The sequence below is a fragment of the Branchiostoma lanceolatum genome, chromosome 11 (genome assembly GCF_035083965.1).
Source record: "Branchiostoma lanceolatum isolate klBraLanc5 chromosome 11, klBraLanc5.hap2, whole genome shotgun sequence".
In the NCBI taxonomy this organism is placed as follows: Eukaryota; Metazoa; Chordata; class Leptocardii; order Amphioxiformes; family Branchiostomatidae; genus Branchiostoma; species Branchiostoma lanceolatum.
The window spans coordinates 2,802,263-2,829,542 of NC_089732.1; the positions used below are offsets into that span (position 1 = coordinate 2,802,263).

At 43.6% G+C, this 27,280-nt stretch overlaps 3 protein-coding genes across 3 annotated transcripts; 2 read left to right on the forward strand and 1 right to left on the reverse strand.

Annotated features, from left to right (window-relative positions):
- Positions 1–10,422: 10,422 nt before the first annotated feature.
- Positions 10,423–13,762, reverse strand: LOC136444704 (deoxyhypusine hydroxylase-like). The gene is made up of 4 exons (XM_066442394.1): positions 13,389–13,762; positions 12,628–12,704; positions 11,892–12,138; positions 10,423–11,488 (listed from the first exon to the last, which is right to left on the reverse strand). Exons 1-4 carry the CDS (start codon positions 13,669–13,671, stop codon positions 11,154–11,156), a joined length of 942 nt encoding a protein of 313 aa, XP_066298491.1. The 5' UTR covers positions 13,672–13,762; the 3' UTR covers positions 10,423–11,153.
- A 1,062-nt stretch (positions 13,763–14,824) lies between these two features.
- LOC136444757 (guanine nucleotide exchange factor C9orf72-like) lies at positions 14,825–20,866 on the forward strand. The gene is made up of 9 exons (XM_066442483.1): positions 14,825–15,339; positions 15,604–15,702; positions 16,199–16,260; positions 16,560–16,632; positions 16,975–17,094; positions 17,455–17,645; positions 18,156–18,213; positions 18,344–18,453; positions 19,185–20,866. Exons 1-9 carry the CDS (start codon positions 14,857–14,859, stop codon positions 19,375–19,377), a joined length of 1,389 nt encoding a protein of 462 aa, XP_066298580.1. The 5' UTR covers positions 14,825–14,856; the 3' UTR covers positions 19,378–20,866.
- Positions 20,867–20,995: 129 nt separating this feature from the next.
- LOC136445095 (transient receptor potential cation channel subfamily M member-like 2) lies at positions 20,996–26,632 on the forward strand. Its single transcript, XM_066442955.1, has 8 exons — positions 20,996–21,374; positions 21,772–21,891; positions 22,462–22,509; positions 22,779–22,874; positions 23,274–23,451; positions 24,013–24,182; positions 25,654–25,855; positions 26,451–26,632. Exons 2-8 carry the CDS (start codon positions 21,856–21,858, stop codon positions 26,630–26,632), a joined length of 912 nt encoding a protein of 303 aa, XP_066299052.1. The 5' UTR covers positions 20,996–21,374; positions 21,772–21,855.
- The last annotated feature ends 648 nt before the right edge of the window (positions 26,633–27,280 follow it).

Genomic DNA, 27,280 nt, shown 5'->3' on the forward strand with positions numbered 1-27,280 from the left:
TTTGTTCAATAGCTGCACTACCTGTTTTACCGACGGGGCGACCAATCAACATGGGTGACTCATCTAACCTATTTCCGGCGCTGGCACTTTATATCTTCGGATACACGAATTAAGGGCCAGTTCACCTCCCCTCTGGCTCACCTCACGTAACCTCATCTCCCCTCATCTCACCTCCCCTCACTTCACGTAACCTCACCTCACGTAACCTCACCTCACGTAACCTCCAGCTCCCCTCACCTCACCTCACCTCACGTAACCTCCCCTCCCCTCATCTCACCAGTTCCGTAGCTATAATCAGCCGTGTGGGCAGCATGACGTCCAGCATAGCTCTTCCCGTTCACAGTTGTGCGTATAATCAAGACCACATATTGTTGTCGTAATTCTGTACGTTTCCCAACAGACGTGACGGATAGAGCCATGATTCTGCAGTCTTCAACATTAGTCATAAGGGGTGTGGTGAAGGAGTAACAGTCTCAGGGGCACGGGACAGCCTAAACACCGTCTGGCACAGCCTTGCACATGATTAGTCATACACACGTGCCATACACCGAGTACGTTTGTCATTTCTACCCTAATTGTAATGAAGAACTTTATTGCACGACAATTGTACACGGTACAAAGTATGGCAAGAATTCTTAAACATGATACAAAATAGAAGAATAGAATAACATCCTAATTACTACAGTGTACAATACAATAAGGGCTAGCATACGTTTTTGATATAGTGTTACTATCGAGTGGGGCTAATATAACTGGGGCTTTAAGCGGGTGACCTCAGACTGAGGACACAAGGTCACCGGGGTCACCTACCATAAAGTGCACATAGGGACATCCACACATCGATATGCATGCAACTGACGCATGCGTGAGAGGCTGAATAACAGCTTTCTTTACTGCCAATCATACAAATCAGGACGCCCCAAAACTCCCAAGCCACTCCCAGCCATGGTAGGGGGGGAGGCTGGGAGGCCATGCGTGGCAATGTATAACTGGGGCTTTAAACGAGTGACCTCAGACTGAGGACACTGGGTCTCCAGGGTAACCTACCATTAAGTGCACATCGGGACACCCACACATCGATATGCATGCAACTGACGCATGCGTGATAGGCTGAATAACAGCATGTTTGCTGCCAATCATACAAATAAGGACGCCCAAAATTATTATGCATGTTCATCTCAACATTTGTTTTTCTTGGAACGTGTATCCGATTGGCCCAACGATGTACATTACGTCATTTTACTTATGTAAAGGTAATGCAGGTTTTGCATTTGTTCATGAGTCTTAGAATTAGTCTGGTGCTTCTATAAAGCAACGAATACTCAAGCGGGCAGTTATTTTCATTGAGGACAGCTAGGACTAAACATCTTGACTGTCTACAAGAGGGAAAAGTGGCTGAAGGTACTGTGAATCCATGTAATATTATATATTGCGGTTGGAAATTTTAGCGGTGGGGGGAAGGGGGTAATTTACTGCACTTAATCTTAACTGTGGGAACAAACATTACCGTTTCAAATATTAGTGATCAAATATTTGCGATAATGAAATTTTAGCGGTTGACACGTGACGTTGAATTAGCTAAAATTAAGCTAAAATTAAGTTACAATAAACAAATCAAGAATTACAGTATATCTGTTTGTCTGTGTTCTTTTATGTGTTCCAAAGAAAAGAGTAACCAGTATTGTCTAAAAGAAATATTAGACAATACTGGTTACTCTTTTCTTTGGAACACTATGAATTTACCTTTAGATAGGAAGCGTATATGTGCATTGTTGAGGAAAAGGCTGGAAGATGTATTCAGTCAAACATTTCTTTATCAATTGTCTACAGATCACGGTAAATTAAGATTTTACAAAAAACTGAAAACAGAATACTCAATGGAAAAATATTAACTGTTACCAGATAACTTTGAGCTAAGATCGGCAATTAGCAAAATTAGAATTAGCGCCCATCCTCTTGAAATTGAGAAAGGGCGGTACAAAAAGTTACCTGTGGGGGAAAGATTATGTAACTACTGTATGTCAAAAGCGGCGGAAGACGAAATACATTTTATCTCAAACTGCCCCTTCAATGATCGGGAAAGAAAAGAGCTTTTTAAAGAAGCCTCCAAAACTTACCACAATTTCCAAACGTTTACTGACGAAAATAAAACTAGAACCTTGTTAACCACCCAAAACCCACTCATTATAAAAAAAGTGGGACACTTCGTCTTCCACTGCTTCCAAAAAAGAAGTCAAACCCAAAAAGCGTAGATTGTATTCCGTAGTAGTTTTTAGAATAGCCATGTGTTCTACAAGTCAACATTGTTAACTCGCATTATCTGCACGGTATACCCTTGCTATGTATTGTTTCATGTTGCAATTAGCCCCCGGGCAAGAACTTGCAAAAAAAATTATTATTTATTCGTCCAGAAGTACAACTCATCAGGCTTCCCACGCTTGCTCTTGTGATGCCTTCTTACAGCTGAAGTCTGTCAAATTTGTCAAATTTGTCATTGAAATAACCCTCAACCGTACACATGGGTACATCTGTAACCAGTGCTATTTGTTTGTAGTATTTTCAGAGTTATTAGTGTTTCATCTCTGATATTTTAGGCATTTGTCACCCAACATGTAATCAAAACGCAGCAGACCATAGCGATTAATGCATTTATGGCGTTTCGATAGTGAATTTGTACCCCAAATCTATGTTTTTAATAGTATTTTCAGTACCATTAACGTTGCATCTCTGATATCCTAGGTATTATTAAACCAAAATGTTGTTAATTAATACACAGCAGATTATTGTGATGTATGTCATGGAATTCAGTCTTTCCTTCGTTCAATTATCCTCCTTGAAAGAATTTAACAAAAACGCCCCCGCAGATCCAGAGCAAGCTGCTAGTGGCCCAAACCTACATCATTACCCCCTATATATTCAGGGGTACATTTTGGATGGAGGTGAGGCCCCAGTCTGTCTCGGAATAGGCCGTAACTAACGAGCAATTCGCTGATCAATTATGTGCACAATCGTTGAAAATCACGAGCCTACAAAAAAGTGTTTTGAAAGAAAAGAACTCGGACCGACGTACTAGCTAGCAAGATGGTCAGATTGTTCCCAAGTGAAAATCCGTAATCTCTTTGTGCCAAGTGGCCGAGAAACAAAGTCGTAAAGCGGGGGTGTCAGGATCATATCTTGTGGCGATGAATGGATAAGACCCTTTGGTGGTTTTGACACCGCAACAGCCCCCAGACCTACATGTATATCCAAGTCAGTCTTAGCGCACATCTCGCGGTGAAAGCATACCAACTTTTGCTGTTTCCGCCAAACCCGATTTTGTGTCTGCCCACGTTTATCCTTATGCCCCCCTGAGGTCGGTAAGAATTTCTTGCATTGTAAAATAAGTTTGCCAATTGGAAACCTGACATGGTAAAATAGTGTCCTACACATTTTAGAAGAGAGAATCGGTAGAAGCAACATTCTGATTCTCGTCGGCAAAAGTTGTTTTCGCTGATGTGCATTTTTCGAGACCAATTACGGAAAAGTGCTTTGAATTTCTAACATTTGATTTTTGATAAGCTCTCTTTTACATATCAAATATTCTATGATATTACAAATTCAGTTCAGAAGGGATAAAGCGTTCAAAAAAAAAAACGAATCACAAAACACTGGTCTTGAAAGAACAGCTCGGCACTTTTGCCATTTCGAGTGATCGAACAAACATGTTGTATCACTGTAAACAGAATGTAAAGATGTCATAAATTTGTATTCATAAATAACTGAATTGAATTGTGTTGTCAAGAAACAGATGGCGGAGCCCGACTCAGACGTACTGCCCAAAAAAACCCAAAGAAAGATGGAGACATCCACCCGTGAAGAGAAAGGCCCTGCCCCCGATGGTGTCGCTTCTGGTGACCGTAATGACGCTGCGTCGGTCGGATCTGAGCCTCACACGTATTTGGATCTTGGTAAAGACGGGCCCACACTCCGTTCATACCTACGTAGGGAGGACCACGTAGAGGCCTTTCCTCCGCCGGCGGAGTCCTGCTCCGAGAGCAGCGACCAACCAGAGGATCCGCACACATACAAGAAACCCGAGGGCGCCAGCATTGGTGACAGGGCACGAGGTATATTTAATAAATTTGAACTCTCGTTAGTAATCAGTTGTCTTCAAGCCGATGGGGCCACATTTTGAGTTCAACCAACCAATCAACCAACCAACCAACCAACCAACCAACCAACCAATCAATCACTCAATCAATCAACAAACCAATCAACCAACCAATCAATCAATCAACAAACCCATCAATCAATCAGTCAAGCAATTAATCAACTAATCATTAATCAATCAATCAACCAATTCATTAATCATCGAACCAATCAACCAATCAATTAATCAATCAACAGATGAAATGAACAGATGAAATGAATATATGAATACATCAATAATGAATAATCATTTACTTGTAAGTTTTCAAATATAAGAGTGTTGCAATAAAACTCCTTTTAATTTTCCAGTTGGATACGGTCTTTTCAACCGTTAGATCTGCTTGGAGATTAACAGAATGAACACGTCTTCTAAATTCCTTATTGATCTTATCTATTGAAACTTTGTGGGATATAAATTAATCTTCACCCTTTGGTTTATTTTAGAAAGTGCCATTGGGATGTGGGCTAGGGTGAAAACGTGTAAAGGCTGCCTGCTTGCAGTTGGTTTGGTACTCCTAGCGATACCGTCATGTGTTGCACTGGCAATACTGGCACCTCGTCTCGCAGCTGACTGTAAGGTGGGTCTTTTAATTTTCTTGAACTTATTGAATCTCGTTGCTAAGAGTTGAATAATCAGATGATGTTCAGTTTACTATGAGGTACCTTTTTTTTTGCCTTTTTTTTTAAAGCTAGGCGTCTTTTCCATTTTTAGTCAGAGAGTCAGAGCATGACAAATGGATCGACCCTGAATGTGTCAGGTACCCCATGGTCGATCACATCGTACGAAGAAAACGGCTCGATCCCGGCAACAAAATCAATTACTACCATTGGAACCGCTGTGACCTTGCGAACCACCGGTATGACCTTGCCAACCACGGATGGGACTTTGCCGGCCACCGCTGCGACCTTTCCAACCACTGCTGTGACCTTGACAACCACCGATGCGATCTTGCTAACCACCGGTGTGACCTTGTCAGCCACCGCTATGACCTTGCCAACCGCCGATGTGACCTTGACAACCACCGATGCGACCTTTCCAACCACCGCTGTGACCTTGACAACCGCCGATGCGATCTTGCTAACCACCGATGTGACCTTGTCAGCCACCGCTATGACCTTGCCAACCGCCGATGTGACCTTGACAACCGACGATATGACCTTGACAACCACCGCTGTGACATCGACAACCGCCGATGTAACCTTGTCAACCACAGATGTGACTTCACCAACCATCGCCGCATCTCCGTCAACCAGGGGTAAGCAATGTTGATATCCCTTATGAGAAGTGCTAGAAACATGCTTCTGACATTGTTCCTTTTCTTCAAAATTCATTTCCATTTTGGGTGAGATATGACTTTGGAAATGTTGTTCAAATGCATCAATATTTTCTGGGTAGTACAGTAGGTAAAGCAATGTCAATCATGCCAAAAACCTACAGCATTTCTTTTTTCTTTTCTTCTCAGACAGCGATGAGTGTTCCAAGAAACCATGCCAACATGGATGCTGTGTGAACAAAGATGGCGGCTACAAATGTACCTGCTCACCTGGATGGACGGGACAGAACTGTCAGCAAGGTGAGTTGATTTATTGCTTATTGTCACTAAGGTTTAATTTGTTCTTCTGTGATAGAATAATAGTTGTTGCATTTCTTCTCATTTTAAAATAGTTTATCTTTAATATCATGATAACTGGAGAAAGGTTAATTCTCAAGGTTATTGTGGATCAGTAATGACCTTCATCATGGCTAGTGTAATGACCTTCACCAAAAGGGTTATTTTGAGGGCTGCGTGTGTTTGCCACCAAAATAACTCAAGAAAATCTGGATGGACTGGTTTCATGATATGTGTTGTTCAGTTGGTTAATAAGCTGGTTGGTTGGTTGGTTGGTTGGTTGGTTGGTTGGTTGGTTGGTTGGTTGGTTGGTTGCTTATTCATCAATCGTTTTTGACACCTAAGTACGTAATTACTAGTAAGCGTCCTTTAGCGCTGCGATGTGCTTACTGCTTGGAGATTGTTTCTGTTTTAGGAACGTGTGGACTCTCCGCGTTTCGCCACGGGCCCCAGACTGACTGTGCAGGTGCTGGAGTGGACATAGCCGCGCTTGGTGTTGTTACCCTCCAGGCCTGTGCAGACGCCTGCTGTGCCGACTCGACATGCCTGTCGTTTCAGCACAACATTCGCAATTTATGCTTTCTGAAAAACAAGATCTGCTCTGCTGAGGAGAAAGGCTTTACACCACGTGGTAACATGTACGATCGGATTGATACATCAGGTTGGAGCATTTTTTTAACAATCTCGCTCAATGCAAGGCCGTAAGAGGCCACTTCTCGGCATTGAACTAATTGAACTAATGTGGCATAGGTGAGAGACAGCGGTGTATGTTTGTTGAAGGTTTGTAGGTCGTATTCGGGGGGAAAGCAGTGGGCTGGGAGGGAATTCCAGAGTTTTGCAGTTCGTGGAAAAAAGCTGTTACTGTAGAATGACTTTGAGGCTGGTAGTTGTACAGTATAGTGGTGTGAGTCAGAGGCCATTAATTATGTGGGCATGTGGGCAGGTCTTCATGAGACCTCGAAATGATTAGATTTTGGGCCCCCTAGCGGTTTGTTATGGTACTGCAGTGGAACTCCCGGTTTTGATATCTCGTGTTCTGGACATGATATGTCATGATTTTGAGTGGTCAATTGCTCTTGGGAGGGAGAGTCATGCTTAGGTCATATTTGGAAAAAGGGGGCCCCCGGGTAGTTTACGTGTTGTTTTTTTAACTCTCAGGCGTGCCCCCTACGTGGCCCCGTGGGACACCCTGTGGCTGCCGGGCTATTTTAGGATACGGCCGGGCCCTGCGGTGACTTTAACTCCGACTTAAAATCAGCGCGGGACCTCACTTCACTAACGTACTGTTTCTTACAGACAATCGCTGTCCGGATGGAGGGAAGGAGTACAAGAGCAACTGCTACAAGTTTGTGGCAGACAAATTCAGCTGGTCTATGGCAGAGTCTCGGTGTAGAAGCTATGGTGCCGATCTGGCCTCCATCACAAGCCCTGCGGAGAACAGCTTCATCAAGGATTTCATCCCGAATGGTGGGTACTAATGAAACAGATCCTTGTCGTTAATTATGGCAGGTCTTAGATTCTTGGAGATTTACACTTAGTCCACAGTAATCGACACTCATTTCACTGGTTCTCAGATTTGGAAAATGATACTAAAAACTCATCACATACTTTTTACTGACTGACTGACTGACTGACTGACATTAGATCAATAGTAGAATAACTACATATTTGCCAGTGATAGTTTTATTTATTTATTTATTTAGTCTCCGCATTGTAAAATATAGGACATTACAAGAAAGTGTCTAGACATGACAAATTGCACCAAAGACTGTGCAAGTATATACTATTCTCTTCCTTTGCTACATAGTCTATTGCAGAGTTGATTAGTTTCTTAGCTAGAGCAATATTAAAGTTATCGTCATTAATCACAAGACTCTTCCCTCTGGGTTGATCGCAGGCCCTGGAAAAGTCTGGATTGGACTGCGTAGAAATGGCAGATCTTGGAGGTGGAGCGATGGGTCACGTGTCGACTATACGAATTGGGACCCTGGTGAGCCCAACAACAACCTCTGGAACGGTTTCCGCGAGAAGTGTGCCCAATTTATCCGTAAGGTGGGTGCTCATTTTTTTTTCTTTCTATTAGAGCCTTAATCTCCAAGCAGATCTTCACGGGGCAGAATCGTAATATCAGCCAGAGAAGCTCCAGTCAGGCCCCGTAGGCGCCTCTGGCTGACATGACGATTTTGCCCCGTGTAGATCTGCTTGGAGATTATTAGAGCCTCACTTTACTTTACTTTGGTCGAGCTGCCACCCCGCTCGAACCAAACTTGAAAGCTCTCTACACTGCACTCTATCTTTCATCGGGACTGGATTTTCTTTACTTCAGTTAGATTCGAGTCATCTCTTAGGTTGTCAATGAAGTTGACTTTTGGTCTTCCACGGCTTCTTTTCCCTTTTATAGGTTCCTATAGTACTAGTTTGGAGTTGTAATTCATGACAATTCATTGAGAAATGTTTTAATATAATAGTGTCTAATCTGAGACATAAAGGACTGTAAAATGACAATGGAAAAGGTAATACATGGGGACTCGATATTAGGAAGACTCGACATGATCAAGCAGTCGTTGCTTTCTTGTTAAAGGCAACCTAGCAAGACGTTTTTGCTGCAGAAATTAACAATATTTCTGCATGTCACATTTCCCACAGAGCGGAAGAAATTTGACATATAAGTGGACTAAAGGCAAATGGAATGACAACAACTGCGGCAAGAAGTTTCCCTACATTTGCAAGAAGCATAAGAATTGATATCTCGTTCCTAGTGGGTGTAAAACATACATATAGAATACAACACGGGGTATTATATTCCGCATTACCAGAGGGCGATCTTCTCCGGAGGGCTAGGACCAAGGGTGATGCGGAATACACCGTGTTGTATCTTATTTATGTCATACCCACCCGAGAAAACACACATTTCAATGCGAAATGCGCCAGAAGTTGAGAGAAGTTGATGTAATGGAACAAAAAATTGTGTTTGGCAGAAACTAAAGTACTGGTGTTTTTTTTACCTATGGAAAATGCTGAAAGTAATATTACTAGTATTAAGTGCTCCTGAATCACAACAATTCTATCATATATCTTCAGGCTTAACTTGCAAGTAGTAATCAACACGACTATCTACACTAAGTTGTTCCAAAGGGAGAATAGTCACTGCACACAAAAAGTGTAACCAAAGAAGAATTTTAACAAAATCTACATGTTAGATCGTGGCAATTGATTAGAAAATATGATACAGACATTTATGTTCTGTACATATTAGTAAGTATATCAACAATCAAAACTTTGCATAATTGCAATGTATTGTAATAGACGCTTTTTTTAAACAATCCGAATTTCGGTTTTCTGGAAACCAATGTTAAAAATTTGTCATGGCCTAACAGCTTCTTTGTTAAGTTATAGAATGACTAAACTATGTAGCCTGTAAGAACTAAATCATGTTGAACACAGAAAAGTAATTAAAAATGTTTATTTCATATATCTATAGTTCATTCTGAATTTGACTCTTATAATGTACTGGGGAGGCAATTGGTACAAAGTGCTGATCATACAAAATGAGTGAACTTTGGAATAGGACAGCCTACGTTTAGAATTGAAGCCAAGTATATAAAAAAACTTCTGTATAACTTTGCTTTATTCAATGCATCAGCAACTACTAATAAATCAAACTTCTTTACGTAAGGCATGCAATGTTGGAAAGAAGTAACGGGTGTAATACTGTATGTAGTGCGTAGCTTGTTACAACTAAATCATGTTGTATTAACACAGACAAAAGTTGCGAAAGAATTATTTAAGATTAAGTAAACTTCATAATCAAAAAAAGAAGTTGCAAAACGATTTATGTGACGTCATTAGCCCGAAGGGGAATTCGATTTCCAAAGCATAGGAGTTGTGAAATTGTGGAGAATTGGTTTAAGAACGCTACTTGACATCTATTATACATTCCGTTAGTTTCGACTTAAGGTAACATTTGTATACTTGAGTACCATGAATAGCTGAGTGCCATCCTAGATTACTACCGCGTACCGGGGTTCCCTACCGGGGTTAGCCTCCTTCGCAGGCTTCCTAGAACGGCGGCGTATATATTTGGGGAGACGCAAGTTCTTACACGGGCCAAGGTTCTCTAATGCCGGCAAGGGAGTTTCGCTGCCGAGGGACGATCGCTCGGCAGCGAAACTCCCTTGCCGGCATTAGAGAACCTTGGCCCGTGTAAGAACTTGCGTCACCCCCCTCCCCCAAATATATACGCCGCCGTTCTAGGAAGCCTGCGAAGGGGGCTAAACGGGGTAGGGAACCCCGGTACGCGGTAGTAATCTAGGATGGCACCCAGGCTACTTTTAAATAACTGAGTGTCATCCTAGTTAGTTCCAGGGCGAAGTGAAAGTCTGGGACTAACTAGAATCACACTCAGGCTACCTGTTTAATGAATCACCTTTCTTTGTCATTGTAGAGTTAACCACACATATTCATTTTATAGGTTCTCCGACATTTTTAGCAAAAAAATGCAGAAAAAGCTCAAGACGAAAACATAGACACTAAGGAAGACATGATCAGGCCATACTCAGTTCCTGAAACTGTGGGCATCAAAGCACAGACTCTACTTACATGTTGATTTTGCTGTTCAGCATAATTTGCAGAGGACCAACAAATTTAATTGGTGTTGCCTTAGCAGGAGAGGAATAGTGTTGTATGAAGATGTAGACATTTAAGACTTTGAATACATTGAATATACAAACAATCTTGTTTCTGTGTTTCATGTCAGTGTTTATTCTAGACTTGCCTCCCCCCCGTGGTGATGTTTCTACACAATGGCGGTTAAGAAGTTGCTGTTTCCTTGCTTCAATTTTGCATTACAGAAAGAGATGATGATGATGAATGACTTTGTTTTCACCATCAGTTGGCTGACATACAAGTGACTGGCCTAAACCCATGCTGGAAGTGTTAGGGAAAAGGGTGTAACAACTTCTATGAATACGACTGACACATCAAAAAAATGGTGTCTTCTCAATAATGTCTTGAACACCTAGATATCAGAAGTGTACATGCCTCAGGGATTACTAATGCTGCATTTAGTTTGAGATTCTAGATTCTGTTTCGCTTTTTCCCAACAAAAGTCACATACATGTATTTACATGCAGTAGTAGCAATAGACCAATTTGAAAACCAATTACAAGTCTAACACAGGATTACTAAATCATAATCTGTATAATATTTTCATTTATGGCATTTATCAATTCATTTGCTAATGCTATCTGGAACATAAATAAGGCTGAGAAGCAAAGCAACTGAAAACATTTCAAGACCTACAGTATACTAATGCTACATGAATTACATTTTTACATAATGTTAAAAGCATCACCATCAGACAATGTTTTCTATCTGCCCCTCTGTTTGTACTTTCGACAGCCCGTCCGCATATTGGAACTGTTGACTGTTCTCGTAGTTCAACATGTCTAGTGCGACCTCACAGCTTTCTCGTACAACCCTCTCCTGGTCCGATGCATACTTCTGTAGCACATCGGTGCACGCGTCTTCTGCGATGGAGCCTAGCGCCTCCGCACACTCGTGCCTCACCATGGGGTTCTCGTCCTTTCGTTCCAATGCCTGGATGAGCTGAGGGACGCAGGCTTTGTGCTGGATCTGGCCCAGGACATACGCGACCTCGTGTCGGAAAAGGGCACTGTTGCACTTCAGACCTACAGGGGTATAATAGAGTTTTTTTGGTAATGAATGCACTAGATAAATAAACGAACAATCAAACTAATATATGATATGTAAATAATAAAAGATAGTTCCATGGCCTATTCACTGTTCTTCTTCAGACCTACAAGGCTAGAAGTAGAATAGAGGGTTTTTTTGGTACTGAATTAACTAATGTATGATATGTAGATAATGAAACAGTAGTCACATAGCCTTGAAAGGTAACCCTATAGCCATTGTGAGGCCGCAGGGGCAGTGGGTCACAAGCACTTCAGGTCTACAAGGCTACAATAGATTTTCCCTTTTGAAAACAAAATGAAAGATTTCGGACATAGAAATATGATAGATACATATCCTGCATGAGATATTTGAATGTTATTTCAGCTGAATCAGACTTACCTTCAGCAAGTGCCAGGACCGCGTCCTGCCCACCCCTATTCCGCAGAGTGAACATGGCCCGGTACCTCGCAAACAGTGGTAGGGTCTCATCCAACAACACTGTCCTCAGCTCGGACACCTCCATTGCTGGTGCGGGGGGCGCAGGGTCCACAGACGAGTAAGGGTTGGGTCCGAGGTTCTCCTCTTCTGACTGCTTACTCTTCAACCACCGGATTCTCTGCACAGCCAACTCACAGGTCTCTGCAACCTGGGTTAGTGGGGGAAGGAAATATGTTAAATTGTGGTCATATCTCAACATCTCATAATCCCAGCGGGTACCCTAAGACATAAACAAAACGGTGTAATCAAGGCCTTCTCTAGCCTGGAAACCATACTGTCGGGAGCTCCCCAGTGTCTAGACTCTACAGCGCTGGGAGTGGTGCCACCCGCCCAGACCGATTAGGCTTGGAATATGCCAAAAAGAGGATGTCTACTGACAGAAGGAATCATTATAGCAGACTGGGCCCTGTAAAACACCCCTAAGCCGACCCGTAGGACAGGGACTGGTGACCAGGCTAGGCTTTCTCAAGAATGTCTTGAAAACCTCAATATTTTATTGATGCTGTATTTATTAGATGCTATATTTATTATATTATATAACGTAATACCCTTTACCGAAAGCTTAGGAGAAAAAAAATCACTATATACTGAATATACTTTTTCTGGAACAATTTGCATAGACCCGCAATCAACTTACCTCAACAGAGTCATCCTGGGCATACTCTTCTAACACATCCAGCACTTCAGCAGAACCGATGGCACCCAAGGCCTCTCCTGAACAACAAAACAATACATCAGGTTAAAATCAATTATGATCCAAGCGTGCGCTACTGTACTATACATTTTTTTGTACCTACTACTACTACTAGTATTGTAATTTGTACAGTCCTACTGTTGTAACACACACACACTTGTGCACAAACAAACACATACAGTCACAGATATAGACACAAACACAGATATGCACCAGCACACACACATACAGACACACAAACATACATAGATCTACAGACACACACACATACTAGTACCCTTGTGCACAAACACACAGATCTACGCATACATACACACACACACACAGAGTCACAGATCTAGACACACAGAGACACACACATACATACAGCAACCCCCATAGCCAGAATATTCATCGTAATGAATGTGGGCTATTAAAGGAATTGTTGATTACTGTTAGGTAGTTTAAATTCTGCACTTTTTTTTGTTATGGAGCACCACCACCACCGGCCGCCTTAGGCGTGCACCCTGGGCGCGATACCTACACCGGGTTTTGCCCAGTATCGTATATAGATAGATAGATAGATAGATAAAGGAAGAAGACAAGAAGAAGAGAAGACACACACACACAGACAGAGAGAGAGAGAGAGAGAGAACAAAGAGAGAGATAAGTGTGTGTGTGTGTGTGTGTGTATGTGTGTGTGTGTCCAATAATTTTCCACCTACCCGCCTCATGCCGCACCATGGCCTCCTGTCCCTTGTCCTTCAGCACGCGGATGAGAGCCGGGATGGCGTACGGGTCCTGCATCTGCCCCAGGCAGTACGCCAGCTCGTGCTTCAACAGCGCAGAGGGGTCCTCAAAAGCCTGGGCGATCCAGTCTACCGCCGCGCGGCCACCCAGGTTTCGTAACGTGAACAGGGCGCGGAATCTCTCGGTCAGCGGCCGCGACCCGTCCGCCAACATTCGCCCTACCTCGTCCACATGGGCCTGCTCGACTTGGACAGACATGGTAGCGAGAATTAGAGATCTAAAGTTAATTTTGAAGATGGTAAAAGACACAGATGTGAACAGCCGATTTTATAACGTGTCGGTCCACATGCTTCCGCACCGGAAGTAGGGCTATTCTATTCACATATCCGGGAGACATTTGCCAAATTCTATTTTGCTATAGAAAGAAAAGTAATAGTTATGACCTATTATCTAAGTTAGAAATTGAGTCATCTATTAATTTACGATCAATAATTATTTTCTTGATCAGCTTAGATTCGTTTAAAAAGCACAAAATTTTGGGGTAGGAAAACCTGTGTTGCAGTCGTATGTTCCGACTGTAGGTCAAAGGTGATGTTAAATGGGTACATTTGCTGCTAACACTAGTAACAGGTAAGATAGTTGACTGAGGCTATTTGACACAATATTCTTGCCAAGACTTCTTTGGCACTATTAAATGACAGAAATTTCATGTCAATAAGAATTCGTTAGCACTATTGACAGGATGACAGGTATTGACAGGGTGTGTGCGTGTTTTATGTGTGATGGCAGCTTCTTCGCTCTCGAAGATTACTGGGAAGGTTGTCCTCCTCTGCAGGCTCTTCTGTGGCTGTGTAGCCCAATCCTGGATCCGCACACTCTGCTGCAGGCCGGGCATGTAAAGCCCTGTGTAGGTGCAGACTGGGCAGCAGCAGCTTTCCTGTGGCTTCTCTTCTCTGCAGCAGACTTCTTTGTATGTGTATGCATATGATAATGTAACTTTTGTATGTTATGTGTGTGTGTGTGTTTGCCTGTGTGTGCGTGCCTGTGTGCGTGCCTGTGTGTGTGTGAGTGTGTGTGCATGTCAGTGTGCATTCTTTGTGTACTTCGTGTGTCTCCACTCTTTGTCTATCTGTGCAATATGAATGTGTGTATGTGTGTGTCTGGGGGGGGGGGGTATTTTTCCCAAAGCATTTCTTGTTTAGTAATTGCCTTTATTTAACTTTTATACACGTCAGGTGGCATTGAGTCGTCTATTAACTGAAAAGTGAAAAAAGTAGTAGACTTGAACCTTTTCTTTAGTCTTACCTTCATCGACGAAGTACACTTTGATATATCAGACTTGGTTTGGTGACAGTTGACTTACTGTATGCTTCTGCCCTTCTTCTAACGTGCAACAATTTTACTGTAGGCTCTTAAAGGGTTTATGCGACAACATCAACAGTCATGTCATCTCCAGAGTCAAGCCAAAAGTCCCCCGAGGACAGCCTCTCTCCCCTCAGCCCCCTGCCACCAGAGTCCAACATCCCTGACACTGAGAACTCCATCATACAAGCCGTCGTGCTCTCCGTCTGGGACAACATCCTCGGCCCCAGGACGCAGCACGTATGGCGTACACAGTGCCAGGAACCCTCACCGACCGGCATCGTACCGTACATTTCCAACCACACGCTGTCAGGCGAGATTTGTCGATGTGGGGAGGAAGAAACTGCGGGAAGCGTAGACTCGAAATTCTACATCCTGCCCGACAAGAACATTATCGCCAGTTCCTTTATCTTTACTGGAAAGGCAAAGGCGGGGAGTAGCGTTTACGCGTTGTCGGTTATTTTGCCGTCGTCGAAGTTAAAGTTGTACCTCCCATGGCACGACCTGTGTGGGGCCAGACTGACAAAGATTATCATGCAACTTCAGCTGGACCTAGAAACTCTGGTAAGGTTTGGTCATTTCCATGAAAAGGGTTTTGGTGCACATGAAAAATCTGTGTGTGAAAGTATGCAAACTAGACAAGGGGTTTAAACTTTTTTGTTGTTTTGAACTTAAGTGATTAAAAAGAAATGACAGGAAATGGAATTGAATATCATATTGTTGCATTGTAGAGTACTTCTGTCAATGTTCCATTGATTAATCAGATTCTCATTCAAAACATTGCAGGTGAAAAAAAAAGTTTGATGTATTTTTCTTGTGCCTGTTTAGGATGGTGGTGATGTCATCATGTCCCTGTCTGACAGTCTACAGCAGTTTGTCCATCTCATGTTGTCTCTACAAAAGGACTCTCTCAACCCTTCCATGGATGTACGTATTGTTTCTTTTTACTATACATATCTAGTCTACTAGCCTGGTATCCAAATCGATTAAAGCTCTTGAGTCTCTTCTGTCCTCTGCGCAAGGGGACAGAGGATTCTTGGGAGCTGTAATAGGTTTGGGTATACTGTACTGCTCAGTCTACTACTAGTAGTCTACTCCTGATTATTTGCCTCTCCGCAGAATAATTAATTTGCACCTGTCTCCATTTAGAAATTTGGTTCTTACATCGTTAATTAATTATGGTATGTAAGGTTTTTCAGAAGCAGCGTACTGTGGATAGATCATGCTGTCAAAAGAGGACTGCATGTGTACCTCAAAACCAATCAGAGTTTTGTTAATGACTTTGTGTAACCTATAGTGGGGATGTTGCACTACATGTACAAGGAAACTTGCACTACAAGGGTCTTAACGAATGAACTAACTGCAACAGACATTTAGTAGGAATGAGAAGTACGCTTAAAATCACATTCCCATTGACTTCCAGCTGTCTGAGTCCGTGTTTGCATCAGGCAAAGAGAGGATGGTGGAAGAGGGTTTCCTCAGAAGGTATTGTGTATGCTCATTTCAGTACGGCAGTTTTTGCAGTAACCTCTTTACCACAAACTTAAAACCACCATTTTCTCCCTACCATGAAATAAGTATTGCATTGTGACATTGACTCTGCTTTAGTTTTATACATTTGAGAGATGAAACAGCATACAAATGAAATGTGAAAGGATCTCTTTTTTTTAGCAAATAGCAAAAGGTGATCAAAAGTCATTTCTTTAAGCTTGATTATCCTAGAAATGAATATGCAAGGATGAGGAGTCACCTCTGATGTTGAGAAACTGTTTTTGTTTCCGCAGGGCCATCATCTCTCATCTTCAGACACTCGGTTGTTCAGTTGTGTACGGCAAGTCGGACAAAATCATCAACATGGTAGGTCTACAGTATGAGCAGTGTGACTTGTGCTTGCGCTTGTGACACAGATTACACCAAAAACATCATTTTCTTTTTATACTCAATCACAACAAATATTATCCAATGAACAAAGATGATTATGGAGGTGATGATGATGATGATAATGATTATGATGCTGCTACTGCTGGTGATGATGGTGATGATGGTGATGATGATAGTGATGATGGATGATGTGATGATGATGGGGATGATGATGATGATGATGATGTGATGATGATGGTGATGATGATGATGACATTGATGATGATGGTGATGATATTTATGTAGCAGTAAAGAATGTCACATTTCCCCCTCCCCTAGGTGATCCACACCCTGGCTGCCTTCCTAAGTCCCACAGAGAGACAGAGATCACGTGCCTGTGTGAGAAGCACAACTCCTCACCTGTATGAACCCGACCTCTTTCTGCAGGGAATCATAGAGGTACGTGTGTGGATAGGACAGAGGAAGAGTGAGTAATGATAGATGGATTGAGGGATGGAAGAGGAAGGGAAAAAGAGAGTACTTACTTATGGAGAAAGGAAAAAATAATGACAGAAGGAGGGAAGGCTGTAGAAGCTTAGGATTGAGGAGGGAGGGAGAAAGGGAGTGATAAGGAGAGGAGGGGTTGGTGGAGAAAAAGGAGAGTGAGAAACAATAATGGATGGACCAAGGCGGAAGGGAGAAGAAGTGATGAGGAGTGCGTGATGGAGGAGGAAGGAAGGAGGGCGGGAGGGAGGGAGGGATTGAATGTTTTAAAGCCATATAACTGACTCTTTTTATCAACCAATGTCTTCATGACAGGACAAGAAGAGTGCAGGACTGGACCTGCCGATGTTTGACGTGCTGACCAGTCGCTACCCGACCTCCCTCATCAACCTGACCAACGCAGAGGTGCGACAGACGCCGCCGTTCCATGTACACTCCGCCCGGAGACACGAGATCCTCACGTTACAGATGTACGCGGATGCCGAGGAGAGTCCGCTACCGGACATGTGAGGCAACCTGTTTGTTTGTTTGTTTGTAGACCGTAAACTGACTACGGGAGTTGCAAATCAGTTTTGTATAGTAAGTTAAAGCTGCGTAAGAGTGTAAGGTTTGATCCACTCACACCGGAGGACCCCTACTCTTTTCAATAAGTGTGATGGGTTCTTTAATGTGTTTGAGCTGAGGCTCTCCGCATACACAGGACCTCTTGATAAGTGCCTCTAACATGTATAACTAGTTGCTCATTTTCACCCAAGTGGAATGAGGAAATAGGTTTTAAAGTGTCTTTCCGAAGGGCACAGCATTGGGGTCTGCCAGGGATTGGAACCCAGAACCTATAGAATCAACAACCTAAACACAAGACCACCTTGCCATCTTAAGGGACTAAGGTCATCTTCATCATTATAACTGCATAAATCTTTATCTCCCTATTTGTGCATTACTGACATAGTGATTAACTGATACAATTAATGGTAACTATTGCCCCTCATATCTGCATCTTTTTTCTGTTTTTATAGGAGTATATTTGAGCTTGTGGATACAGATGAGTCCTTTGTTCAAACATTTCTGGCTGAGGTAAGTGATGGTTTCATGGATCTTACACTGAATTTCTTGAGGGTTCCACCTTGTAGTGTCTATGATAAAAACCAAGCCAAGGTGTTGTAGACCTATCTCCACCCATGCATGTTTTCCTTGTATCTCCCAGGTGTTCCAACTCCATCCGTCCTGTGGCGTACGTGAGGTGTACATCGAGAACTTCTGTCGGATGTTGGAGCGGAAGGCCCTCGCGCTCATCAAATACCTGGAAACGGAAACGTTAGTATTAATCTTAGCTCTTCCGATCCCCATCCTACACTGATGTTTTCTATCTCCAGGCTACCCAGTTTGTTGATTCTCATGAATCACGCTCTTGGCCAAGTGGTTAGTGACACTTGAGTTTTAACTTTGTACTAATTGGCGATGCTGTTGGCATCGAATGGCCATGTGGCAAGACTAGCAGACACAAGATCAAGAGGTCACAGGTTCAATTCCTGGCATTCCATGCTAGACGTTGTGTCGTTGGGATGGGAAAAGTAATTTACACCACTTTCCTGACTCCACCCAGGTGTAAAAATCGTACCTGACTTCTGTTAGGGAGGTAAAAGGCAGTGGAAGGAGAGGGTTGGGTTCTGACTTCCAATACCGTGCCCTAAACACAGGCGATTAACAGCAATGCAATGCAATGGGACTACCTAACATTCTTTTTCAATTGACAAGTCAAGTCAAGTCAAGTTTATTGCACAACAATTGCATCAGGTACAATGTACGGCAAATAACGTGGAATTTTAACAACTACAGACTATTTTAGTATTTATACTAGTGTACTAATCTTATATCATTACTCGATACACAAGATAATGGAACGATACGTTTCACATCATGGCATAGCCGTCGGCTTCTGTTTTGCATAGTAGTATATTATGTATTGGCCTAGGTAGACAGATACAGAGGCAAGGCATGATAGAAGTACATTGACAATACTGTTCTATTTCCCTGTGCCTTCCCAGGGAGAGAGGCCAGCAGCCCCTGAAGATCTCCAGTCTGAAGAGGATCAGGAACGACCTGTCGCTCAAGCTGGAGGGGGACTTCTGCACCGTCCTGGCCACTGCCGAGAAAATGAAGCCGGGAGTCTACAACTTCTGGTACCACTCCGCCATGCACAGCGCCGACCAGCTCAGAGACACTCTCGCTAGTCTTTAAAGCCGTTGTTAAAAGAACTTTATTGATAAAGGAAGGAGAATGAGAAGCAATGATGGAGAGATGAGGAAGGAGAAAAATATGAGGTATGAAAGGAAATAGGGAGGAAGGGAGTGATCATCATCATCACCTCAGCTCAGAGACACTCTCGCTAGTCTTTAAAGCCGTTGTCAAAAGAACTTCATTGATAAAGGAAGGAGAATGAGAAGCAATGATGGAGAGATGAGGAAGGACAAAGATATGAGGTATAGGGAGGAAGGGAGTGAGCATCATCATCACCTAGGGATGGATGGACAAAGGAGGGAGAAAGGGTGATGCAGATTGGGAGAAGGAAGGAGGAAGGGATTGAAAGCTGTATAGAGGGATATAACTGACTGTTAAATGTTGCTGTCACTCAAACTGGAGGGGGACTTCTGCACCGTGCTAGCTGTGGCCGAGAAAATGAAGCCGTGAGTCTACAACTTCTGGTACCACTCCGCCATGCACAGTGCTGACCAACTTAGGGACACTCTCGCTAGTCTATAGTTTATAAAGCCAACAGCACACTTTCAACAACCTTCAGTCAAATCAGAAGGTTGATGAATTTAGAACTTGCTACAGATTGTACAATATGTACATGTACTTTACCACTCCACCATGCATAGTGCCCACCAGCTCAGGGACACTCTCGCTAGTCTTTAAAGCCAACTTCCACTGGCTGGGTTTACAGTTCAGTTCAGTTCAGTTCATCCTCTTTTTAGAGGTGACACAAGTGTTTCCACAAGTTCCTGTCGCACATGACAGATCGAAGTTCCTCATCTTCAAGGCCAACATCCTGGGTTTACATGCAGGTTTATTGATTTGACTCGGAGTTGATTCGGTCAAAGTCCACTCAGGAGTATTCTGTTTAAATGCTGGGCCGCGAAGTGACTTTGAACGCCTAGTTTCACCTGCAGTGTGACGACCCAGCCATTGTAAACAACCTTCGGATAAATTTGCTGATCGCCAAAATGTCGGTGAATTGAAAAAAATAAGATGCAAGCATATATTTACCCTTTTTGGGTTGGCGAAAAACCTCTGAAAAGAGGGTTTCCTGGCAATGCTTAACGCTTAATTCAGCAGAGTCAGCAACATTTAACGGTAAATTCAGGAGATTGGGAACACTTAACTGTAAATTGATGCACATTCCTATGGAATTAGCAGCATCACGAATGGTCCATGGGTGCACCCAATGGAGGGGGGCATGCGCTCCCAGAAAATCTTAACCCTCTTAAACGAGAAACAGTCAACAATGTCTTACAAAGTACATTGTAACCAGCTGCTATCGCGCCGCGTGCCTGCGAAGCTGGTGTGTTACGCCTTATGGCGGTTGTACCGGCTATATAGATACAAATTGTATACATATTCTATGACAGCCAATTGTACAAGGAAAATGTAATCAAGACAGTCTCAATGTTAGACTGGGATACTGACTGAACTATTAATTAAATAAAACCATTTTTCTGTAAATTGCTATTACTTCTTCCTGAAGATAATGTGTGTTTCTGGTGTACTTTAACTTCAACCCCGCTGCCCCTTAAAACAAATCTGCAAACTAGCAACAAGCGTCCACAATTTTGGAATGTCTTGTGATCGTCGAAGCAAGGCGGTATTTTTAACCTCCTAGGTCGAAGGTTCATGTCTGCAATTTACAAGCGTACAATTCACGTTTATTTGCTTCTTTGCTTGTTTATAAACATTTGCATTGACCACTCCTATAGTAGCTGAAAGCAGCTGTAAAACAATAAAACATTCTAAGTGAGTGACGCATCTGTTTTCTTAACAAGTTAAGTAAATACGCTTGGATAGAAACAAACAGAAAGGACGACAGCGTGCATGGATAAACAAACTTCCCATGGCGTTAGACCGGCAGAACCCTGCCTAGCTTTATAGTACACAACTCTATCTAGGCGTGACTTCTACTCCACCCGTCCAACAGGTTTCTCTCTCAGCTGTGGGTCGAAGGTCACCACTTGTTAAAGGTTTGTGTGTTTCTGTTTGTATCTTCTGAACAGCCACTGCAAGGTTAGCGTCCGGCAAGCAGGCCTTCCTAAAGTGTCATGGATAGTATAATTTAGCAAAAATCGGTTTAATACCTGGCCAGTAGAGAGAGAGCCCACGGTAAAGGTAACATTTTCCCCTGGCCTTGTGCAGCCAGGAAATGAAACCCAATGGCGGCCAAACTCCCCCTGGCAAATTCTTCTTCCTAGAATTAGCCGACGTAGTTAGTCTGGTAGAGACTAGTGCCGGGCACAGTTAACGTTAAGGCTTCTAATGGCTATATATTTTAGTTTCTGTGGTAAATACTAAACGGCGGTCGATCAAAAAAGAAGGCTATGGTCGGACGGGTAACCGGAAACGCGACCTTTCTTCCTTCAGGACAATCAAATCTTAAGTTGTCCAAGAATGAGACAACAAAGATGTTAAGGGCCTTTACAAGCTACAGAAGACGCCAGATAATCAATGATGAACAGCAGAAAACGTCTCAAGACCGAAGAGGTAAATAATGAATTTTTATTGTGGAAGTTATTATGGTAATTTGGACTTACCATTTTTATCTAATAACAATGTCCATAAGTTACGTTCCATTTACTTATCACACAATGCGTTTTCCGTACGCGTTTGATCTCGTCGTTTTCGCATGCATGTCGAAGGCTTTTCAAGAATGTATTGAACACCCGGATATCTGAGGTGAGGGGATTACTGATGTTGCATTAGTATATCACTTTAGATCAACTGTTTTAATACGGTGTTACGCTAGGGTCACATTTCCAAGTCGGGGCCCGACCGGGCTGTTTGAGAAAACAAAGAACAAAGGATGCATATGAAGAATATACATAACGTATGGAAATGAATGACTTGTGTGTTTCGTTGTCTTTTATATCATAGTTTTTGTTCCAACAAGCTGTCCGGCAGGGCCCCGGGTTTGAATTGTGACCCAAGTATTACCCGGTGGGGGGGGGGGGGTTACGTTTAGGACACGTTCTAGTTGACTAGCGAATACTCGTACCTCAAATTTAATTTTTTCCTTCACTCAAGAGTTACTCTGACTGTCATGTTCCACTGCAGGAGCTGCCTCTGACAGTGACGACCGATAACGATTATGGCGCTTCTACGGTGAGTTATTGTGCGAAGTATTGCATTTTTTGGATACAGCACTGATTCCACAGTTGTTTCAAATGTTGTGAGGAGTATATAGAAGACAGCACTCACCAAGGTGCGTACGGATGAATATATATGACTCCATATAAATTGTGTTCGTAGCTTTGTTTATATAGTGCGCTAACTTACCACCCGAATGCCGCCCAGTTATTCTACTTAAATCTGGCAAAGGACCACATCCGTCACAAGAAATGTCATAACATGTCCTGTTTGTCCATCTGCAGAAGCTGAGGGCCTTTGTAAGCCGGTACCGTGACAGTGGGGTGGTGGACGGGTCATTCGGGGAACTCAGGTTCCGTGGCTACGGGCAGGCGTCACCGGTATGTTGCAAATTGGTCATTTCGGATGGTGACGTAAAGCCGGCGGCCCCGTGTATGAGGGAGCTTCAGGCATAAGCTTAAGCCTCAAGCCTCAAACCTCTGCACATAAAAGAACCCAACACACTTATCGAGAAGAGTAGGGGTGACCCGGTGTGCTTGGCCAAAAACGCAAGCCGTGACGAAGCCGTATTGCACTGCCACTAGCTACTTGAAAAAGCATCATGCTTTACCTCAATTGAGGATGACTGTTTTTTCTTACCTACTTTTAAGCTCTAAGTCAGTACTTGCACATACGCAGACCAAACAAGTGGCTTTAATTAAGAAACAGATATAACTAATGGGTTTTGTGTAACTCATACTTAAAAAGAAATTGTCACAACGTTTTTCTTTCTTTTCCAGTACGTGCGAGTGACAAATGACATTGACCCTGAGGTCCTGTGGGAGTTGATGACGTCATGCTGGGACATGAAGCCCCCGAACCTGATTATCTCCGTGGTCGGCGGAGACGCCAAGTTCGTCTTGAAGGAGCGGCTTAAGAAAGTCAACAAGGGGCTGGCCAATGCAGCTCTTAGCACTGGTAGGTGGGCCATAACAATACGCCGCGCTTGATATAATGATATGATGTTGACTTAGCTTGTCTTGTCATCTGCTGTTAACCTGAGTTATATGTTACGTTGTAATTATTAGTTTCTTTTGTTATCTCTGACCGTCATCGGTATTTTCTGTATTTTATGAGCAGAAGCCCATCATAAGCAGATATGCTTCTTGTCCAATGCTCATTAAATGTTATGTGAATAAAATAAAATAAAATGAAATAAAATATATAACCTCCATTAACATTAACCCGCCGGGTTACATAAATCCTTACCAGCTGCAACGTCATGTTAATGCTTCAAGTAATGCGATTGCACATACGCTTGCAAATTGTCTCATTTATTATACATTTGTGTTTCCGTGACCTCCCTCTCGAACTGGACCTCTTGGTAGAGCGGCCAAGGCCGACAGGGTATTTTCCAGTTAAAATAAAGGTTATTGATTGATTGATTGATTGATTGGTTGGTTGGTTGGTTGGTTGGTTGGTTGGTTGGTTGGTTGGTTGGTTGGTGAATAGAGATGACCCTTGGTTTGGCCCTGTCAGGAGCGTGGGTCTTCACCACTGGCTTACACCGCGGCGTGTCCAAGTACGTGGGAGAAGCGATCTGGGGAGGGGCGAACTGCCTGGCTGACTCCGGGCAGCCCGCCGTCAACGTGGTGGGCATCACCACCTGGGGCAACGTGCCCAACAGGCACAGGCTGAAGGGGCAGAAGGTGAGTTTTTCTTCTTGTTAACGAGTTTGCCCTGTGCAAAGCCACATGGACCACTTCTGGACACTGAACTAATAACGCGCACTGAAGCAACATCTCTTCGCCCTAAGTCAGAATCATCAAGCTCAGGCAATCTCGACTGACTCAGCAGGCCTCAGTTTGGCAACGTGGTCGGCATCACTACCTGGGGCAACGTGCCCAACAGGCACAGGCTTAAAGGACAGAAGGTGAGTTTTTCTTCTTGTTAACGAGTTTGCCCTGTGCAAGGTCATGGACCACTTCTGGGCACTGAACTAACGCTCGTTGAAGCAACATCTCTTGCTCAGGCAAGCTCTACTGACTCGGCAGGCCTCAGTTTGGCAACGTGGTCGGCATCACCACCTGGGGCAACGTGCCCAACAGGCACAGGCTGAAGGGGCAGAAGGTGAGTTTTTCTTCTTGTTAACGAGTTTGCCCTGTGCAAAGCCACATGGACCACTTCTGGACACTGAACTAATAACGCGCACTGAAGCAACATCTCTTCGCCCTAAGTCAGAATCATCAAGCTCAGGCAATCTCGACTGACTCAGCAGGCCTCAGTTTGGCAACGTGGTCGGCATCACTACCTGGGGCAACGTGCCCAACAGGCACAGGCTTAAAGGACAGAAGGTGAGTTTTTCTTCTTGTTAACGAGTTTGCCCTGTGCAAGGTCATGGACCACTTCTGGGCACTGAACTAACGCTCGTTGAAGCAACATCTCTTGCTCAGGCAAGCTCTACTGACTCGGCAGGCCTCAGTTTGGCAACGTGGTCGGCATCACCACCTGGGGCAACGTGCCCAACAGGCACAGGCTGAAGGGACAGAAGGTGATTCTTTTTTCTTGTTAACGGGTTAGCTCAGTGCAAGTCCACATGGACCACTTCTGGGCACTGAAATAATATTGGCCCTGAAGCAACATCTCTTCGCCCTAAGTCAGAAACATCCAGCTCAATCATGCATTAGCCTAGCCCGACTGACTGAGCAGGCCGCAGTTTGGCAACGTGATGGGGATGACCACCTGGGGCAACGTGCCCAACAGGCACAGACTAAAGGGACAGAAGGTGATTCTGTAAGACAGAACAGTTTATAAGCAGTCTACATATGAACGGAGCTCTTCATAAGTTTACCTTCCCAATAGCTTTGGTCCAACCAATATAGACACCTGAAAAAGGTTGGCAAGATAGTCATCGTAGGGAAGGATGTGGTTTAAAACATACGTCTCGGATAGGAGATAGATAAAACATAAAACGACTGCGTTTATCATTGGGGGAGCGCTGATTTGCAATTTTAAACAAATTAAAGGCTACGGGGTTCTCTAATGCCGGGAAGATCGTTGGCCCCGGCATTTTGAGAACAAGTTGAAAAAATTGCAGTTTAGCGCTCCCTAAAAAACAAACGCCGCCCGCACCAAGAAGGTCTGCGAAAGATGCTATTAATTTTCGGTGCCTCTTTTCAGGGGATCGGGAAGTTTCCCGCGAGGTACCGACTGCAGAACGAGACTGCCCCTCTGGACCTGAACCACACACACTTCATCCTGGTGGACGACGGGACCGTGGAGACTGCCGGCTGGTCCGACGTTGAGGTGCGGACACGGTTGGAGCAGCACATCGGCCAGCAGACCATAGGACAGGGCGCTAAAGGTGCTATACGGTGTGGTGGTAGGTCGTTGTATGATTTTAATGTCACTTTTAAGCAGACTGTGACAACCAACCGCAACAAAAAGCAGTTGACGCAGGCTATTGATGCTATTCGTTTCGGTGTGATTTTGATGTCGTAGACTTTTCAAGCAGTCTGCAAAGAGAACCGACCACCAACAATGATCTAAGACAGGATTTCCGTAACGACTGACTACTGTCCGACATACGTATGACCGTCCCAAGAATAACTTCAGTTTACAATCGTACGACGATCCGGATACGTACGACCAATGACAATGTGACTTGGCCCATAGGTTGCATTTACCTTGGGCAAGATTATCTCAAGAATGACATTTCTGAAATGTTCCAGAATCGATATATCTCGATGCTAGAGTTGTTCCCTATCCTTTGGCATTGCTTACTAGATTTACAGTTTACTAAATGGGGTGGGTGTCTTATCAATTTGCTCATTTCGTTCGATGAAATTACGATAGTTGTTCCGGATTCGGCAACATACTAGCCAAGCTCTGCCAACTCTTTACCCTCTTCGCTCGGGACACAAAGAATAAAGGCTCTGGTGCGAGCCTAATGGTATATATTTCTTTATCAAATGCAGGCCGGACGATTCCCGTGGTGCTGATGCTGATAGAAGGCGGCTCCACCACTTTAAAGAGCACCAAGAAAGCCTTAAAGAAAGGAATTCCTGTCGTCATCTTGGACGGAAGTGGGGGCGCGGCGGACGTCATCGCTTTGGCTGCTCGGAAGAAAATAAAGAAGTGCGAATCTATTACGAATTAGTCTAATTTTGCCTTAGCAGTGTTCGTTTATCAAGCACACACATCGCTTGTTCCCATAGCTCTAATGTTAGCAGCTTCATGATAGAGCTGCTGGTTCCTACAAGTTGCTAACTGGGATAGCCCTGTTCAATGCTCGGTCAGGACATTGTGGTTGGGGCTGCACACGTATTTCGGAAGGGCCGTAGAATATATGCGGGTCCCGTTTTTGAGGAGGTGCCTTGAGAACATCAAAGGGGAACAACTTTCAGATTTTGACTTGCGGAGCTGGAGTTAGCAGCGTTTTGGGATCTAATGGAGATTTGATTGAATGAATCATTCTACTTTCCTTCATTTATGATTTTTCTCAGTGAGCACTTGAAGCTTGAGGACGTCGACGAGAAACAGGATTCCGCCCTGCCAGATAAATGTATCCAAGACGCTTTTGGATCTGATGATGATTTGATTTAATGAATTATTAAACTTTCCTTCCTTGATGATTTTCCCCAGTGAGCTCTTGAAGCTGGAGGACGTCGAGGAGAAACTGAGGTCAGCCCTGGACCTGAAGTGGGAAGGTGCACACGTCCCTCCTTACGTCATCAGCCTCATGAGACATCTTAACAGCATCCTGAAGGAGGAGAACAGGAACCTGGTGAGACATCTTCAGAAGGTC

Bases quoted from the DNA above. Each gene is read 5' to 3' on its own strand.
- LOC136444704 (XM_066442394.1), bottom strand. From the start codon at position 13,671: ATGTCTGTCCAAGTCGAGCAGGCCCATGTGGACGAGGTAGGGCGAATG. The intron at 12,139-12,627 runs GTAAGTTGATTG...CCACTAACCCAG, and splicing joins CCCAGGATGACTCTGTTGAG to GTTGCAGAGACCTGTGAGTT. The intron at 11,489-11,891 runs GTAAGTCTGATT...ATACCCCTGTAG, and splicing joins GGTCCTGGCACTTGCTGAAG to GTCTGAAGTGCAACAGTGCC.
- LOC136445095 (XM_066442955.1), top strand. From the start codon at position 21,856: ATGATGAACAGCAGAAAACGTCTCAAGACCGAAGAG. The intron at 21,892-22,461 runs GTAAATAATGAA...GTTCCACTGCAG, and splicing joins AACGTCTCAAGACCGAAGAG to GAGCTGCCTCTGACAGTGAC. The intron at 22,875-23,273 runs GTATGTTGCAAA...TTTCTTTTCCAG, and splicing joins GCTACGGGCAGGCGTCACCG to TACGTGCGAGTGACAAATGA.
- LOC136444757 (XM_066442483.1), top strand. From the start codon at position 14,857: ATGTCATCTCCAGAGTCAAGCCAAAAGTCCCCCGAGGACAGCCTCTCT. The intron at 17,646-18,155 runs GTGAGGCAACCT...CTGTTTTTATAG, and splicing joins GAGAGTCCGCTACCGGACAT to GAGTATATTTGAGCTTGTGG. The intron at 18,454-19,184 runs GTTAGTATTAAT...GTGCCTTCCCAG, and splicing joins AAATACCTGGAAACGGAAAC to GGAGAGAGGCCAGCAGCCCC.